The sequence below is a fragment of the Aquarana catesbeiana genome, linkage group LG05, assembly GCF_042186555.1.
Source record: "Aquarana catesbeiana isolate 2022-GZ linkage group LG05, ASM4218655v1, whole genome shotgun sequence".
Taxonomy (NCBI): Eukaryota; Metazoa; Chordata; class Amphibia; order Anura; family Ranidae; genus Aquarana; species Aquarana catesbeiana.
This window is the reverse complement of record NC_133328.1, coordinates 260026997-260044019: the sequence shown is the minus strand read 5'-3', so window position 1 is coordinate 260044019 and position 17023 is coordinate 260026997. Positions and strand designations below refer to the sequence as shown.

At 42.7% G+C, this 17023-nt stretch overlaps 1 protein-coding gene across 6 annotated transcripts in view; it reads right to left on the bottom strand.

Moving 5' to 3' along the window:
* ATPSCKMT (ATP synthase c subunit lysine N-methyltransferase) overlaps positions 1–17023 on the bottom strand; it is a 341459-nt gene that overhangs the window by 160648 nt on the left and 163788 nt on the right. For all 6 annotated transcript variants that reach the window (XM_073630732.1, XM_073630734.1, XM_073630733.1 and 3 more), the window contains one exon: positions 15416–15740. In XM_073630732.1, coding sequence (XP_073486833.1) covers positions 15416–15700 — 285 coding nt within the window. In that variant the 5' untranslated portion in view covers positions 15701–15740. The remainder of the gene's footprint in view (positions 1–15415; positions 15741–17023) is intronic.

The window sequence follows — 17023 nt, the reverse complement described above, 5'->3', positions numbered from 1 at the left end:
TTTATTCAACCTTACTAACTATGTAACTATATATCTACAGAGAGGGGAGCTGGGTGGATTTGTACAGAGAGGAGATTTGGGGGGATTTGTGATGAGAGGAGAGCTGGGGGGATTTGTGATGAGAGGAGAGCTGGGGGGATTTGTGGAGAGGAGAGCTGGGGGGATTTGTGGAGAGGAGAGCTGGGGGGATTTGTGATGAGAGGAGAGCTGGGAGGGGATTTGTGATGAGAGCTGGGAGGGGATTTTTGATGAGAGGAGAGCTAGGAGGGGATTTGTGATGAGGAGAGCTAGGAGGGGATTTGTGATGAGAGGAGAGCTAGGAGGGGATTTGTGATGAGAGGAGAGCTGGGAGGGGATTTGTGATGAGAGCTGGGAGGGGATTTTTGATGAGAGGAGAGCTAGGAGGGGATTTGTGATGAGAGGAGAGCTAGGAGGGGATTTGTGATGAGAGGAGAGCTGGGGGGATTTGTGATGAGAGGGAAGCTGGGAGGATTTGTAATGAGAGGAGAGCTGGGGGGATTTGTGATGAGAGGGGAGCTAGGAGGATTTGTGATGAGAGGAGAGCTAGGAGGGGATTTGTAATGAAGAGAGCTGGGGGGGATTTTGGAGAATTTGCCTTATGTGATACACAGTTCTAAGCCTTAACTCATTACAATTTTTTGGCGCCGCTGTAATTCTCTCCTCTAAGGATGGTGTGGCTGGGGGTGGGGTTTGGGTGCGGTTAGGGCGGAGTTTGGGCATGGTTGGGGCGGAGAATTGGACAGAGGGTGAGTTCCTGCACCCTTTCTCTGAGAAAAAAAGCCCTGTATTGCTTTATTACATAGCCACATGGCTACATGTTATGTTGTATTACTCTTTGTAACCTGCATCATTCTTTTCAATAAAAACTGCTGGAAAAAAAAAAAAAAGCCCTCACTGGACCCTATCAACCTGAACAACTTAAGACCCATCTCATTGCTCCCATTCACCTCTAAACTTCTAGAACGCTTAGTCTACAACCGTCTTAGCTCCTACCTCAGTGAAAATAACCTTCTTGACCCTTTACAGTCTGGCTTTCACTCACAGCACTCCACAGAAACTCCCATACTAAAACTCACTAACGATTTACTAACTGCTAAAACCAACAGCCAGTACTCCATACTCCTACTACTTGACCTCTCTGCGGCCTTTGATACTGTTGACCACCCACTCCTTCTCAATAAACTACATTCCCTTGGCCTTCGAGATTCTGCTCTATCCTGGTTCTCTGCCTATTTATTACAGCGCTCCTTCAGTGTCACCTACAACTCTGTCTCCTCCTCTCCATTGCCCCTTTCTGTGGGGGTCCCCCAAGGCTCTGTTCTTGGACCCCTTCTCTTCTCTATCTACACCTACTCCCTTGGTGACTTCATAACCACCCACAGCTTCCAATACCACTTATACACTGATGACACCCAAATCTTTCCACTCCTCACCTCACTCCTTCAGTCTCCTCTCGCATTACTAACTTACTGACATATCAGCATGGATGTTGCACCACTTCCTTAAACTAAATCTCTCTAAAACTGAGCTATTAATATTCCCCCCTGCCCGTGCCCCCCTCCACAACGTTTCCATCAAAATCAACAATGCAACCATCAGTCCCTCCCCTCACTCCAGGGTACTAGGTGTAATCCTAGACTCTGACTTGTCATTTCAGTCTCAAATCCAATCGTTGTCAAAAGTTTGTAGAATTCACCTCCGTAACATCTCTAAAATTCGCCCCTTTTTAACAAATTAAACCACCAAGCTCCTCATTCACTCCCTTGTTATCTCTCCCCTTGACTATTGCAACTCCCTTCTCATTGGCCTGCCTCTCCATAGGCTATCCCCTCTTCAGTCTATCATGAATGCTGCTGCCAAACTTATCCACCTTACCAACCGCTCAGTGTCTGCCAACCCTCTCCTCCAATCCCTACACTGGCTCCCAATCACCCAGTGAATTCAATTTAAATACTAACCACAACATACAAAGCCATTCACAACTCTGCCCCGAGCTACATCACCAATCTTGTCTCCAAATATCACCCAAATTGTCCTCTCCGCTCTTCTCAAGAACTCCTACTCTCAAGCTCTCTCATCTCCTCTCATGCTCATCTCCAGGATTTCTTCAGAGCCTCTCCCATACTCTGGAACTCACTACCTCCACCTGTCCAGCTATCCCCTACTCTTGCTACCTTCAGGCGATCCCTGAAAACTCATCTCTTCAGGAAAGCCTATAACGTCTCTAACTAATCTTTTACCACTTCCATCAGCTCATTCCCCACAGTTACAACCTTTTGTACCACCTGCCCCACCCTATTAGATTGTAAGCTCTTCTGAGCAGGGCCCTCTTAATCCTCCTGTATCTTATTGTATTATAACTGTATTGTCTCCCTTTTATATTGTAAAGCGCTGCGTAAACTGTTGTCGCTCTATAAATCCTGTATAATAATAATGAGGTCAAAGAAACTGCCTGAAGAGCTCAGAGACAGAATTGTGGCAAGGCACAGATCTGGCCAAGGTTACAAAAAAAAGTCTGCTGCACTTAAGGTTCCTAAGAGCACAGTGGCCTCCATAATCCTTAAATGGAAGACGTTTGGGACAACAAGAACACTTCCTAGAGCTGGCCGTCCGGCCAAACTGAGCTATCAGGGGAGAAGAGCCTTGATAAGAGAGGTAAAGAAGAACCCAAAGATCACTGTGGCTGAGCTCCAGAGATGCAGTCAGGAGATGGGAGAAAGTTGTAGAAAGTCAACCATCACTGCAGCCCTCCACCAGTCGGGGCTTTATGGCAGAGTGGCCCAACGGAAGCCTCTCCTCAGTGCAAGACACATGAAAGCCCGCATAAAGTTTGCTAAAAAAAACACCTGAAGGACTCCTAGATGGTGAGAAATAAAATTCTCTGGTCTGATGAGACCAAGATAGAACTTTTTGGCCTTAATTCTAAGCAGTATGTGTGGAGAAAACCAGGCACTGCTCATCACCTGTCCAATACAGTCCCAACAGTGAAGCATGGTGGTGGCAGCATCATGCTGTGGGGGTGTTTTTCAGCTGCAGGGACAGTTGCAATCGAGGGAAAGATGAATGCGGCCAAGTACAGGGATATCCTGGATGAAAACCTTCTCCAGAGTGCTCAGGACCTCAGACTGGGCCGAAGGGTTACCTTCCAACAAGACAAAGACCCTAAGCACACAGCTAAAATAACGAAGGAGTGGCTTCACAACAACTCCGTGACTGTTCTTGAATGGCCCAGCCAGGGCCCTAACTTAAACCCAATTGAGCATCTCTGGAGAGACCTAAAAATGGCTGTCCACCAACGTTTACATCCAACCTGACAGAACTGGACAGGATCTGCAAGGAGGAATGGCAGAGGATCCCCAAATCCAGGTGTGAAAAACTTGTTGCATCTTTCCCAAAAAGACTCATGGCTGTATTAGTTCAAAAGGGTGCTTCTACTAAATACTGAGCAAAGGGTCTGAATACTTAGGACCATGTGATATTTCAGTTTTTCTTTTTTAATAAATCTGCAAAAATGTCAACAATTCTGTATTTTTCTGTCAATATGGGGTGCTGTGTGTACATTAATGAGGGAAAAAAAATGAACTTAAATGATTTTAGCAAATGGCTGCAATATAACAAAAGAGTGAAAAATTTAAGGGGGTCTGAATACTTTCCGTCCCCACTGTATGTCCACAGGCTGTGGTCATACAACAGCCTGTGTCTTTTGTCAGACCAGACTGAACCCAGGCCATCACATTCTTGTCTTCCTTCCACTCTTCCTTCCAGGCTGTGTTTTTGGAGTTGTGGCAGGAGGTGGGGGAGGAGGAGGAGGAGGATGGTCCAACTCACACAGGTGGGTTTTGGTTGTGAGTTGGCCGCTCAACCCCTTATTTAGGGACAGGTAAGTTATTTCCTCACAGATGAGTCATTGGCCTGCCTCCATTTCCTGCATTTTGCATGCAGCCATGGAGGCAAAGGCCTCTTGAAGAGTGGGGGTGGTTCTGAGGGCAGCATTAGCCTCCAGAATCAGCCCAAGCGCTGCCCCCTCCACATTACTCCCCTTCCTTGGTCTTTTGGTTAGAAGGTGGAGGAGAGGAACCTGGGGTTCGGCCAGGCTACTGGGCCGGGCCACCTCCTGGCTGCCACTTACCCCCGCCACCTCCTGGCTGCCACATTCCACAGCCTCCTCCTGGCTGCCACATTCCACGCCTTCCTCCTGGCTGAGGCTATCCTGTGTATGAAAAAGGGACATAGTTTTAGTTTTTTATTCATCAATCACACACAATTTTCAGCTCATGACTGTTGCAAATCGAATGTTAACAAATAGAAAAGACTATCATTCTGACCCCAGCATTTTTCATTCTGGACCCAAACATTTTTTGGTCACTACTGTCTATTGATATGTAAAACACTTTATTAATTCAGCAATTAGTGATTAATAATAACATCTAGTTAACATCATTAATTTTACGACAAGAACTATGTAAAACAATGCTATACCTGGCTCAAGCTGGGCTCCTCCACTTCTTCCTGGCTGGAAGGCCCAGGTTGGATGTCGGAAGCCAAAGCTGGGGTGGAAGGAACCATGGAAGGAAGGGTTAAGAGTGATTGCCGGTCTTCAGTCTGGTCTGACAGAAAACGCAGTCTGTCATAGTACCACAGCCTGGGGACATAAATGGCATCTGCTGCTGCTTCTGATCTCGTGGAATCCTGGACCTTAGTGCTCCTAGTGCACCAATTTTTGCCTTCAAATAGGCGATGGTTGCCGTGGGGATCTGCGGCTTCACAAACTCCAGCAGTTTCTCCAGCGCTGCCTGCCTCTTTTGTTTATGATTATAATGTGGATGTTTCACCTGCCACAGACAGGGCAGCTCCCTGTACTTGTTTATGAATAGGGGGAGGAAGTTGTGATCATTGAAGCCATCCATTTTCTCTACAAGACACAACACAAGAGAAACCCTAATGTCAGGCTAAACTCTCCTAATCTTGTCCCAATATAGGTTAAAATTGTACCTTTGTTCTAAGGATCAGCGCTTCCTCTGCTCACAGGTCGTACGTACGATGCACGCGTGTTACGCTTTATATACAGTGCACATGTATGAAACTCCGCCTGCCCCTGACGTTTTTTCTAGTCTATTCCCCACCCCTTGTCTTTCGGCGCAGTAGGAGAGCACATGGCGGAGAAAAAGCAAGTGCATACAGACAGCAGCAGCAACGACGAAAGGCCGGAGCCACGAACGTCCCGATCCCGGAGGAGATTTAAGGCCTCGAGTATGTCCTTTATAGAGATGGTGGAGATGGTGGACATCTTGAAGAGGGCCGACTATGACGGGAAGCATGGACCTTACCCAAACCCAAATGTGAGAAAGGCCAAGATCATTACTAAAGTTGTGAAAAGTCTGCAGAAGTATTTTGGGGTACGACGATCCAAGGATCAACTGAGGAAACGGTCAGACCTCAAATTGAGGGAGCAGGATCAGTACAGACAGATCAAGAGAGTTCTTCAAAAAAGTAAGTAGTTGTCTTGTGTTCCTATTATTATTATTATGTTCATGCTGCTCCATGCGCTTTTCTTTACTGTTGTACAGTTTAAAATGGCAAGTTTCAGGTTCATGGGCACAGTAATCATTCGTAGTAAACATCGTTCGTTCGCCCACTAATACAATGATTTTGTCAGATGCAGGTTAACTACATTTGTTCAGGCCTATTTCTATTAAACGAAGTTTGTTGTCTAGATGGGTTTGTAATTAGAATGAAATGCAAACTTGATTCAGTGTAAGGAGAGGACACTCAGCAGCTGTTTACACATCTGGATGCAGGAGCACTAGTGTGGGACACCAGAACACCCTCTTTAGGGTGTCCCACACAGGTGCTCCAGGGGATACTAGGGGTGTCTCCATGTGTGAAAATTGTACAAAAAAGGTAAGTATTCCAGCTTTATAAAGGGAAAAAAATAATGTCTTCAGCTTGGAACTCTGCCAAAAAAGACAATTGTACAACACTTCCAAGCAATGTTTCATATTACTATTTCTCGCATCAAATATGTTTGCTAAGTATACCTTTTTTTAATTCACATAGGGGAGAAAACACTCGGAAAATCAGAGGACACCGGGGACCCCCCACCTCCTAAAGAAAAGGAAATCCCCACACCACAACCAGAAGATGTGGAAGAAGGAGAGGTTTATGAAGTGGGCGAAATAGTGACCACAACAGGTGAGTGTCTGAGACCACAGCTTCAGGTAATAGATGGATGCCTGCATATTTATAATACATGGTGTGTTTTTTATTTTAGGTGATGTGGATGTTGTGGAAGAAGAATCTCATTTCACAAGTGCAAGTGCACACGTCCTCATCGGGGAGATCATGGTATGCAATCGTGATTTACAGAAGATCAAGGAAGACATCAATGATGTGGAAAAAAGACTCAAAAACATCATTGATGTTTTAGACAGAATCTAAAACACCCCAAAAGTCTTCTAGTTTGCTTCTATTTTGATTATTTTCACACATTTTAAATTTTTTATAGAAAGTCAAATTTTGAAGATACACAGTGTGTCAACATGTGCTATCTGCCATCACGGGATATCAATGTATGCGTTTTGGGGTTTAACCCCTTCCTCGCAACTAATGTAGATGAGAGGAAGGGGTTGCACCCCCGAAACACGTCCATTGATCCCCCATGATGGGAACTAGCACATGTTGACATTAGGCATGGGATCAGGAGGGAAATCCCCATGTTGACCTCAATTTGTGTGCATCTTCAAAATTTGGCCTTCACAGGGGTGTAATGAAGGCAATATTAACACAGTTTGGACATACTAATGTCTGATATTGCCTTCACTTTGTCAAAGTTGAACTTTGTAAGTTCCTGAGTTGTGTATTGTTTTATGGTTTTAAACATGCCTGTTTACCACAAAAAAGGATAGTTGTACTGTCAAAAACAAAAATGTTATTACTAAAATATGTTGGTTTGTTCAAAAGCCCTTTTCTAACGCACATGTGAATGTGCACAGAGTAAAACGTTTTCTACTCAACAATGTGTGGCTTCTTCTTTCAAGGCTCAATATTTTTTGTACTAAGTTGGTGTTTACACTGAAATGGGGGTTATGTACTAAATGCAAATCCACTTTGCACTACAAGTGCACTTTCAGTGCAGTTTCAAGTGCACTTTTGCAGTGCACTTGGAGTGCAAAGTGGATTTTCCTTTAGTAAATAACTCCCACAGTGCTTTATAATTTGCCACAATCACATCATTTTCATGACTCCCAAAAATTCATTCATAGTGCTGAAAATGATGAATATTTTGTATCAGTAATGCATTATATACATTAACAACAAAAACAAGGTGTGTGTGTGTGTGTGTAGCAGACCCACAACATAATAGTTTGCTGAAAAGATTGTCACCTCATGTATCAAATAAATTACGTTTGCACTGTTGAAGAAAATGGCTGGAAAAAAGCACATTAGAGAACCTAGGAGACAGCTAAAAGAAACACAAGCAGTAAATCAAAGGAAATATGATGTCAGTTTCTCCAAAAATAATTTTTTTTTTAATTTTTGAATATTCTCTGGCATATCAATGGCCCCCCTACCCGAAAAGTACTCTAGATACCTTTGGCGAACTTCGCAGGCGCTTGGGGGGGCAAGCCAGGACGGCCAGGTTCAAGAGCCATCAGAGTTGTTGTATCCGGTAATAAGCTGGCCTCAGTCCCAACTGAGGCCACATAGTTTGCTGCATTTTTGCGCAAAAAGTTATGTAAAATGCGCATGCAAGAATTATGTGGTTGAGTTTATATTCTGCCATATTAATAGGAGTGAGGAATAGGCGGAACCGGCTGGCCATTATTCCAAAGGCATTTTCAACCACTCTTCTGGCTCTGGCCAGCCAGTAATTAAAAACCCTCTGGTCCGGGGTGAGGGTCCTCATCGGGAATGGCCGCAGAAGATGGTCCCCCAGCACAAAAACTTCATCCGCGATGAAGACGAATGGGAGTCCCGCCACATTGTCTTCTGGAGGTGGCAAGCCCAACCTGCCATTCTGGAGCTGTCTGTAAAACTCTGTGTGGGCGATGACTCCACCATCCAACATCCGCCCATTTTTCCCCACGTCCACATACAGAAACTCGTAAGTCGCCGACACCACCGCCAACAGTGAAATACTATTAAACACTTTGTAACTATAATAGTATGACCCTGAGTTGGGGGGTGGGATGATGTGGATGTGTTTCCCATCTATTGCCCCTCCACAGTTGGTAAAGTCCCACTGCTGGGCAAATTGGGAAGCCACAGTCTGCCATTCCTGTGGCGTTGAAGGAAACTGTGGAGTGAAACAAGAAAAAAAAAATTAGTACTTTTGCACATAACATTGCAAGCAGATTAGACACAAACATTCTTGGCCAACATAAGTATAACATTTATTTGAAGGAGTATTTAAAGAGAAAAATATAAGGTCCACTTATCAGATTCCTCACCCTATCTGATGGCCCATTGTAAAAATTTTAGGTGGGGGTATGTTTTGGACAGGTAACCCTCTCTACTTAATTGAGGGCTGAATACATAAATAATGTGTGTTACTTTGGCCAGCCCCTCCTTACTTACACTATTGGCAGCCCACTGGACAGGTTAATAAGTGTCATAAACAAAAAATATAAATACACACTGTACAAATTGAAGCACTTTTTTACATTCTGCAATTACCTATCAAGATAATAGGAGAACAAAACTTTAAACACTACCATGCTTTGGTGAATTCATCCATAAATATGACCACAAAAGAGGTAGGTATATGGTGTATGGGTTTGGCAAAGTCAGCAGATAGAGGATTGGTATCGGTTGACTTAGCGGTTGGGGGGAGGGAGGGTTCCAAATGATTTTGGGACCCCAAAAAAAGCCTCTGGCACTCTGCATTAATTTAAAGACACAAATAACATTTAAACTCATTATAGGGGGTGTTTAGGGTAAAGCACTACTATGGAGCAGACAAAATACATTGTTAAGTGACTAGGCTAGGTGTGCATGGGCCCAGGATTGCATGCTGGGGAGGTTAGTGAAGGCAAATATGCATGAAGGACAAAAAAGGAAGTTTAAAAACTTCCAGCATGCATAAGGATAAAGAGGACATTCACAGCATATTACAATCATGGTAATTAGGGAATGATGAAATAAATACAATACATTAGCAAACATTAAATACACAGAATGTGATGTTAAAGGATAAAACTTACCCTAATATAGTCCTTCTGCAGGACCTGAATGATGGCAGAACAGGTCTCTGGAATAATAATCCCCAGGCCTGGGGGGAAATGCCTGTCGAGAAACTTAACGTCCTGCAGACTCCTCCCCGTCGCCAAGTACCGCAACGTGGCAACTAGCCTCTGCTCAGGAGTGATGGCTTGCTGCATGCAAGTGTCCTGCTTTGTAATATAAGGGGACAGCAAAGCCAACTAATGGTGAAAAACAGCGTCTGTCATCCGGAGATAATTCCTGAAATCATCAGGATTATTCTCACGGATCTCCCGCAACAAAGGCATATGAGAGAATTGGTCACGCTGGAGCAACCAATTCTTCGTCCATGAACTCCTCCCCGGACTGGGCTTGGGTCAAAGTAAGAACCCCAACACCAAGCCCCTGCACAGCACGAACTCTACGACGACTACATAACCGCAACATGGCTTCAAAACGGTCGGTTGGTCAGAAGGAACTAACAGAAAGCACTGAAAAACAGAAAGGCCTGAGAAGAGCGAGCTGAAAATCAGAAACGAGGAGGAGTTCATGGACGAAGAATTGGTTGCTCCAGCTGAAAATCAGAAACGATTGAACAAATACACACTGAAAATCAAATACGTACTATAAAATACGCACTCAAAAACCTGATACGAACCCACAAGCACAAACTGAAGACAGTAACGATCTGAAAAGTCTGAAAAGTGTGAAGCTTCTCTCACCAAACTTCTATTAACATGAGATAAGCAGAAGGAGCCCAAAGGGTGGCGCACTGGCTATTGAACTTCCCTTTTCTAGTGCCGTCGTACGTGTTGTACGTCACCGTGTTCTTGAGGTTCCTGATTTCCAACAAGATTTGTGTGACCGTGTGTATGCAAGACAAGTTTGAGCCAACACCTGTCGGAAAAAAAACATGGATTTTGTTGTCGGAATGTGCGATCATGTGTACGCGGCATTATACTCACCTATTCCCAATCCAGTAAATCATAGTTACATAATTGGTGAGGTTGAAAAAAGACACAAGTCCATCCAGTTAAACCTGTGTGTGTGTGTTTGTATGTGTTTGTGTCAGTAGTACATTGTATACCCCTGTATGTTGTGGTCATTATCGTACCCATCTAAAAGTTTTTTAAATTATCGATGCTCCCCACTGATACCACTGCTTGTGGAAGAGAATTCCACATCCTTTCCGCTCTTACAGTATAAAACCCTCTACACAGTTAAAGGTTAAACCGCTTCTTTTCCAATTTCAGTGAATGGCCACGTGCCTTTTTAAATTTCCTTTCACTGAAAAGTTTTTTCCTTATGCTAGGGTCACCAGTACGGTATTTGTACATTGATATCATACCCCCTCTCAAGCGTCTTCTCTCCAGAGAGAATAAGTTCAATGCTTGTAGTCTTTCCCCATAGCTGAGATACTCCTGTCCCTTAATTAGCTTTTCCCTTCTCTGGACTCTCTCCAGATCCAGCACATCCCTCCTGAGGACTGGTGCCCAAAACTGGACGGCATACTCCAGATGCGGCCAGACCAGAGTCTTGTAGAGTGGCAGAATTATTGTCTTATCTGTAGGGTGAATCCCCTTTTTAATGCATGCCAATAATCTGTTGGGTTTGCTTGCAGCAGCTTGGCATTGCATGCCATTGCTGAACCTGTCATCTAATAGGACCCCCAGGTCCTTTTCTATCCTAGATTTCCCCAGAGGTTCTCCCCCTAGCAAGTAAATTGCATTCATATTTTTGGCACCCAAATGGATTACTTTACATTTTTCAACATTAAACCTCATTTTCCATGTAGTTGCCCACCCTATTAATTTGTTTAGATCCTCTTGCAAGGTTTCCACATCCTGCGTAGAAGTTATTGCCCTGCATAACTTTGTATGGTCTGCAAATACTGAGATTGAGCTGTTTATCCCATCCTCCAGATCGTTTATGAATAAATTAAAAAGGATTGTGTAGTGATGTAGTTGTGTGTAGTAGATGATTATTTAGTTATTATTATAATGTGAGTAATTTCCAGCAGCAACCTGATTCTTCCAGAGAGATGCACTTTATTGAAACTTCAGACAGAACAAAGTCCATAAGATACTTGCAACAGATGACAAAATCCAACAGAGTAAATATGACAACGAACAGTAGCTTTCAGAGTCCCATTTGTCCTAGACTATATCTAGACCTGTGGCCATCATCTTCATGGAGAATGAAAAGACTGATTGCCAGCTTGAATTGTCCCCCTGAAATACTAGTAAACTAAGGGGGGGGGGGATTTCTGCTAGGTCAACCCAAAATACTCTTTGATCTTATTGTTAATCAAAGTGAAAAGCCACCATTTCCATGAATACCCCATCAAGTCTAATTACCATCAATAAATACTTCTTCTATGGTTCTTTATCATCTTTATGTATGTAAACAATGTACCCTTTGAAATGTTCAATTAGGTTAACAGGCCATACCACACATACCAAGGTAGACTTGAGTAAGATTAACACATCAAAGGGTCATCAGCTGTCCCTTTGATATGTTAAAATTGAGTTGGCAACTCAACCATTATCAACTGAATTCTGGCCTGGTCAATATGTCAATATTGTACTGTATGTGTACACATATAATAATATAATATCCTACATAAATCGACCAACATATTACAACAGATTGGTCCCAGGATAGAACCCTGGGGGCCCCACTTTCCACACCAGACCATTCCGAGTACTCCCCTTTTATCACCACCCTTTGGACTCTCCCCTGTAGCCAGTTTTCAATCCATGTACTCACCCTATGGTCCATGCCAACAGACAGTACTGTACAGTCAACATTTGTGGGGAACTGTATTGAATGCCTTTAACCGGTTCAATACAGGGCATCTTCACCCCCTTCCTTCCCTGGCCAATTTTTAGTTTTCAGCGCTGTCGCACTTTAAACGACAATTGCGCGGTCGTGCAACATTGTACCCAAAAAAAATTGACGTCCTTTTTTCCCCACAAATAGAGCTTTCTTTTGGCGGTTTTTATTTTTTGCGCTATAAACAAAAGAAGAGCGACAATTTTGAAAAAAACACAATATTTTTTACTTTTTGCTATAATAAATATCCAATTTTTTTTTTTTAAAAACAAATGTTTTCCTCAGTTTCGGCCGATACGTATTCTTCTACATATTTTTGGTAAAAAAAAATCGCAATAAGCGTATATTGATTGGTTTGCGCAAAAGTTATAGCATCTACAAAATACGGGATAGATTTATGGCATTTTAAAAAAAAAAAAATTTATTAATTTTTTTAGCGGCGATCACAATTTTTTTAGTGACTGCGACATTATGGCGGACACGTCGGACACTTTTGACACATTTTTGGGACCATTCACATTTATACAGCGATCAATGCTATAAAATTGCATTGATTACTGTGTAAATGTGACAGGCAGTGAAGGGGTTAACCACTAGGGGGCAGGGAGGGGTTAATATGTTTCCTAGGGAATGCTTCTAACTGTAGGGGGAGGGAACGTACAAGGGGAGGAGACCGATCAGTGTTCCTCCGTTCTGGGAACACAGATCGCTCTCCTCTCACCTGACAGGCTGTGGATCTGTGTGTTTACACACACAGATCCACGGTCCGGCCCGGTTAACAGGCAATCGCGTGTGCCCGGCGGACATCGCGGCTGCCGGGCACATGCACCGGGTCCCGAGCAACGTGGCAGGCGCGCGCGCCCCCTAGACGGCCGGGAATCCCAGGACGTCATATGACGTCCACCCAGGATGGGAGATCCCATCCCAGGACGTCATATGACTATATGTGGGTAGGGAAGTGGTTAAAAAAATCCAGATACACCACATCCACAGCCCTTCCTTTATCTGGATGGCAGCTCACTTCTTCATAGAAGGTTAATAGATTGGTCTGGCAAGAACTATTATTCATGAATCCATGCTGATCACTACTAATGATACCGTTTTCATTAGTGAAATCTTGTATATAGTTCCTTATCATCCCCTCCAATAGCTTGAAGACTATTGATGTTAGGCTAATTGGCCTGTAGTTCCCAGAGCTATATCTCTGCCTTTTTTTTAATATTGGTGCTACAATGACTTTTCTCCAATCAGCTGGTACCATTCCAGTCAGCAAACTGTCCATAAAAATTAGGTACATTGGTCTGGCTATCACTTGACTGAGTTCCTTAAGCACTCTTGGGTGCAAACCACCTTGTCCCGGTGACTTATTTATGTTACGTTTTTCAAGTCTATTTCTAATTCTGTCCTCTGTTACCCATGAGGGTGCTTCCTGTGACGTGTTATGAAGATTAACATTACCATCTTGGTTACAGAAACCCCAGTTTCCCTTGTGAAGCCTGAGGAGAAAAATATATTCAAAATCTTCGTCATCACTCTGTCTTTTGTATCCAGATTCCCTTCATCATCTTTTATGGAGCCAATATGTTCTGGCCTCCCTTTCTTATTATCTATATATTTAAAGAATGTCTTCGTATTTTTTTACTCTCCTCCGCTATGTGCCATTGAGTTCTATCTTTGCTGCCTTGATTGCACCCTTACATTTCTTATTGCATTCTTTGTAAAGTTGGATTGCTGACAATGACCCGTCAGCTTTGTATTTTTAGAAGGCCTTTTCCTTTGCTTTTATATACATTTTTACGTTGGAGTTGAGCCACCCAGGAATATAATTTTATAAGCTCTTTTAAATTTAATTTCCCTTCAAAGTTGTGACAGATGTTCTATTTGAAGCCTTTATCAACCAGGGATCCATGGAACCCTAGGGTTCCTTCAGAGGTTGCTAGGGGTTGCTTGAGCTATCTGCAAATTCTGGCTCTCATTTAAGTAGCCATTAACGCCAATAATCATTTTATATATCATACTTCATAATGACCAGCAGTGTAATGGCCCTTCTCCCACTGACAACCTCTTAAGCGGACCATTCTTCCAATGGCATCCAATTTAAGGGGGTCCTTCTCCCACAGACCACCAATCCAAGAAAGCCCCTCTTCACTGGCCACCAATGTAAGACAACATTTCACTGGCCACCAACATAATTTCTCAACTGAGTGCTAATGTTAATGAACATGACAGCTTTCACTGTTTGCCTTTTTTCTGATTATGATTTGTTTAGTTATAGTATTTTTATAAAAAATTATTTTGTTGTGTAGAACCACCCTACGAGTCATTTTCTGCTGCTAAACGCACTGCATATAGTCGACACTGGATGCAGCACTTTCATTCTTTTGCCAAATGTAGATAAGCTGTCTGTTTCTGTCTCTAAATGTTGCTAATCGTTATGTATGAATAACATGACTACTTTTGTATTGTGTGAGTCCAGCAGCTTTTAGAAAAGTCTTCTAAACGCAACTAAACTCAATCATTTAGGTGTCCATGTGAATGTAGCGCCAGGCTACATTTACATCGGTGATTAGGGCTGCTGGTGCAAATTGTAGTGGTGGGAATCAGAGATTCTTGCTGCGGCTCGGTACGGCCGGTGGCCCCAATCACTATATTTATATGTCATTAAAATGATTTCTGTTGACACAAGTTGGTTTATTAAAGTGGAAGTCCATGCTAAAACTAAAATCCCTACATCTATAGACACCAAAGATCTAACACTAACCTATCTAGCCCTGTAAAGAAAAAAATCAGTATACATACCTTTTTGGAAGCCGATCTGACCCGATCCGAGCCGATCTCCAACGGTGGAAGCTCGGAAGAAGACACGGCCGACAACGGCTGTGAAATGAATGTGACATGACGTCACCCATAGATTTACTATGGGGCTTCCGTTGTCGTCTATGACCTTTGCACCCACCTCCACAGCGATGCCGCGGCTGACAGCTCAGTGGGGGATCTGGTCGGATCGGGTCAGAGCGGCTTCCAAAAAGGTATGTATACTGATTTTTTCTTTATAGGGTTAGATAGGTTAATGTTAGATCGTTGGTGTCTATAGATGTAGGGATTTTAGTTTTAGCATGGACTTCCACTTTAATTGACACAAGCATTCATGCGTTATGTGCATTACAATAGAAAACAGAAATGAGAAAAAAATATGAGTAATATTTACTATAAACATCATTTGTTATCTAAAATAGTACATGTTTTATAATTTTGTTAATAAGTTTGTACATTTAAAAAAAAAAACATGTGCAAACATATGCTCCTGCTAATAGTAAAGAAACAAATAAAGCAGCAATAACAATTGCCTGCAACTTACAATGCGTCCATCACCACTTCCGATATCAACCAGATGTCCACTCCTAAGCTGAAGCATTTTCAGTACATTCCTTATCTGTTTGTTTGTTGCAGGAACATACGGTAGACAGATTTTTCTGAATGCTGGGGCTAAAAATGGAGTGGCAATTGCATATAATGTCATTAGTGTCCCTCCAACAACACCAGTGACAAATAGTCCCCATTTTCTTGTCTTTTCGTTTCTAGTGCTAACTTTCAATGAAGAGTCTTCCAGAACAGTGCTATGATTTAAATTAGATTCACACATTTTTTTTACTTCTTTTTCCTGTTTCTTCTCCAGGTACGTGCTGTCAAAAAGTATAATGAAAAACAAGAATTCCATTAATACACACTTATATAAAATACTGTGTATATCATCCATTGGCCATAGGATCACTAATGTGGCTTCCCAGCCATCGACGCCCTCCTATACTGTGCCCCACTCTATCATATTCCCTAACAATATGGAATAGGTCACGCAACCGCAATCCCCTGTCGTCCCCCCATACACCACTTGCTCCTATCTTTTGTAATCTGGAATTCCCACCTGGTTTGACCCCACAGGTGTTTCAGTGGTGGCTCAATAAAGGGTTACTGAGAATTGGAGACTTTCTGAATGGGAATCGATTGCACACGATACAATACTTCAAAGATGAGTTTCAAATGCCCCCTAGTGAAATATTTCGGTATAATCAAATTGCATCGTTTGCCAGATCTAAACTTCACCAAGTAGTGGGCCCCCTTACGCTTACAACATTTGAAGTAACTTGTCAGGCTAGGGGCTTTCAGAGGGGTCGGATTTCTGCGATTTATACCTCCCTCACTGAACCAGATTCAAAATTGACTTATATGGTCCAATGGGAAAAAGATTTGAATATAACTTTTGACCTCACAGAATGGCAAGATCTTGCTTATCAGTTATCCAAAATTTCCATTAATACTACTCTGATTGAGGCTAATTACAAAATGCTCCTACGTTGGTACTTGGTACCCACTAGAGAAGCCAAGATGCATCCTTCTACTTCTCCAAACTGTTTCCGACGTTGCCGTCAGTTGGGGACTATGCACCATATTTGGTGGCAATGCCCCCTCATAATCAGATTTTGGATTCAAATATTCAATTTAATCAATTCAGTGACGGGGGTAAACATTCGTAAATCTCCTGAAACTGCCCTCTTTCACAAATTACCTGATGAAATCCCCAAACATTCAGTAAAATTAATTAAATATATATTACTGGCAGCGAGAATTACAATTGCAAGACATTGGAAACAATCAATAATCCCTCTTGACCAGGTTAAGAATAAACTTCATTGGATTATGATCAATGATAAACACTCACATTCTCTGTAATAAAGTCAAGAAATGTAATAAGATATGGGACCCATGGATCGATTATATCTCAACTCCATAGCATACCCCAGGACAACCCTCTTCTTCCCTCTCCAGCTCACTCTCTTTCATTTCTTACTTTCCTCTCTTCTCTTTTTTGTTTTTTGTTTGGTTCTTTTCTTTCATTTTTGGAAACTTTAGCACAATACAGCTGATCTCGGATGAGATCACGTATGACCGTGAGACTTGGGACTGTCCC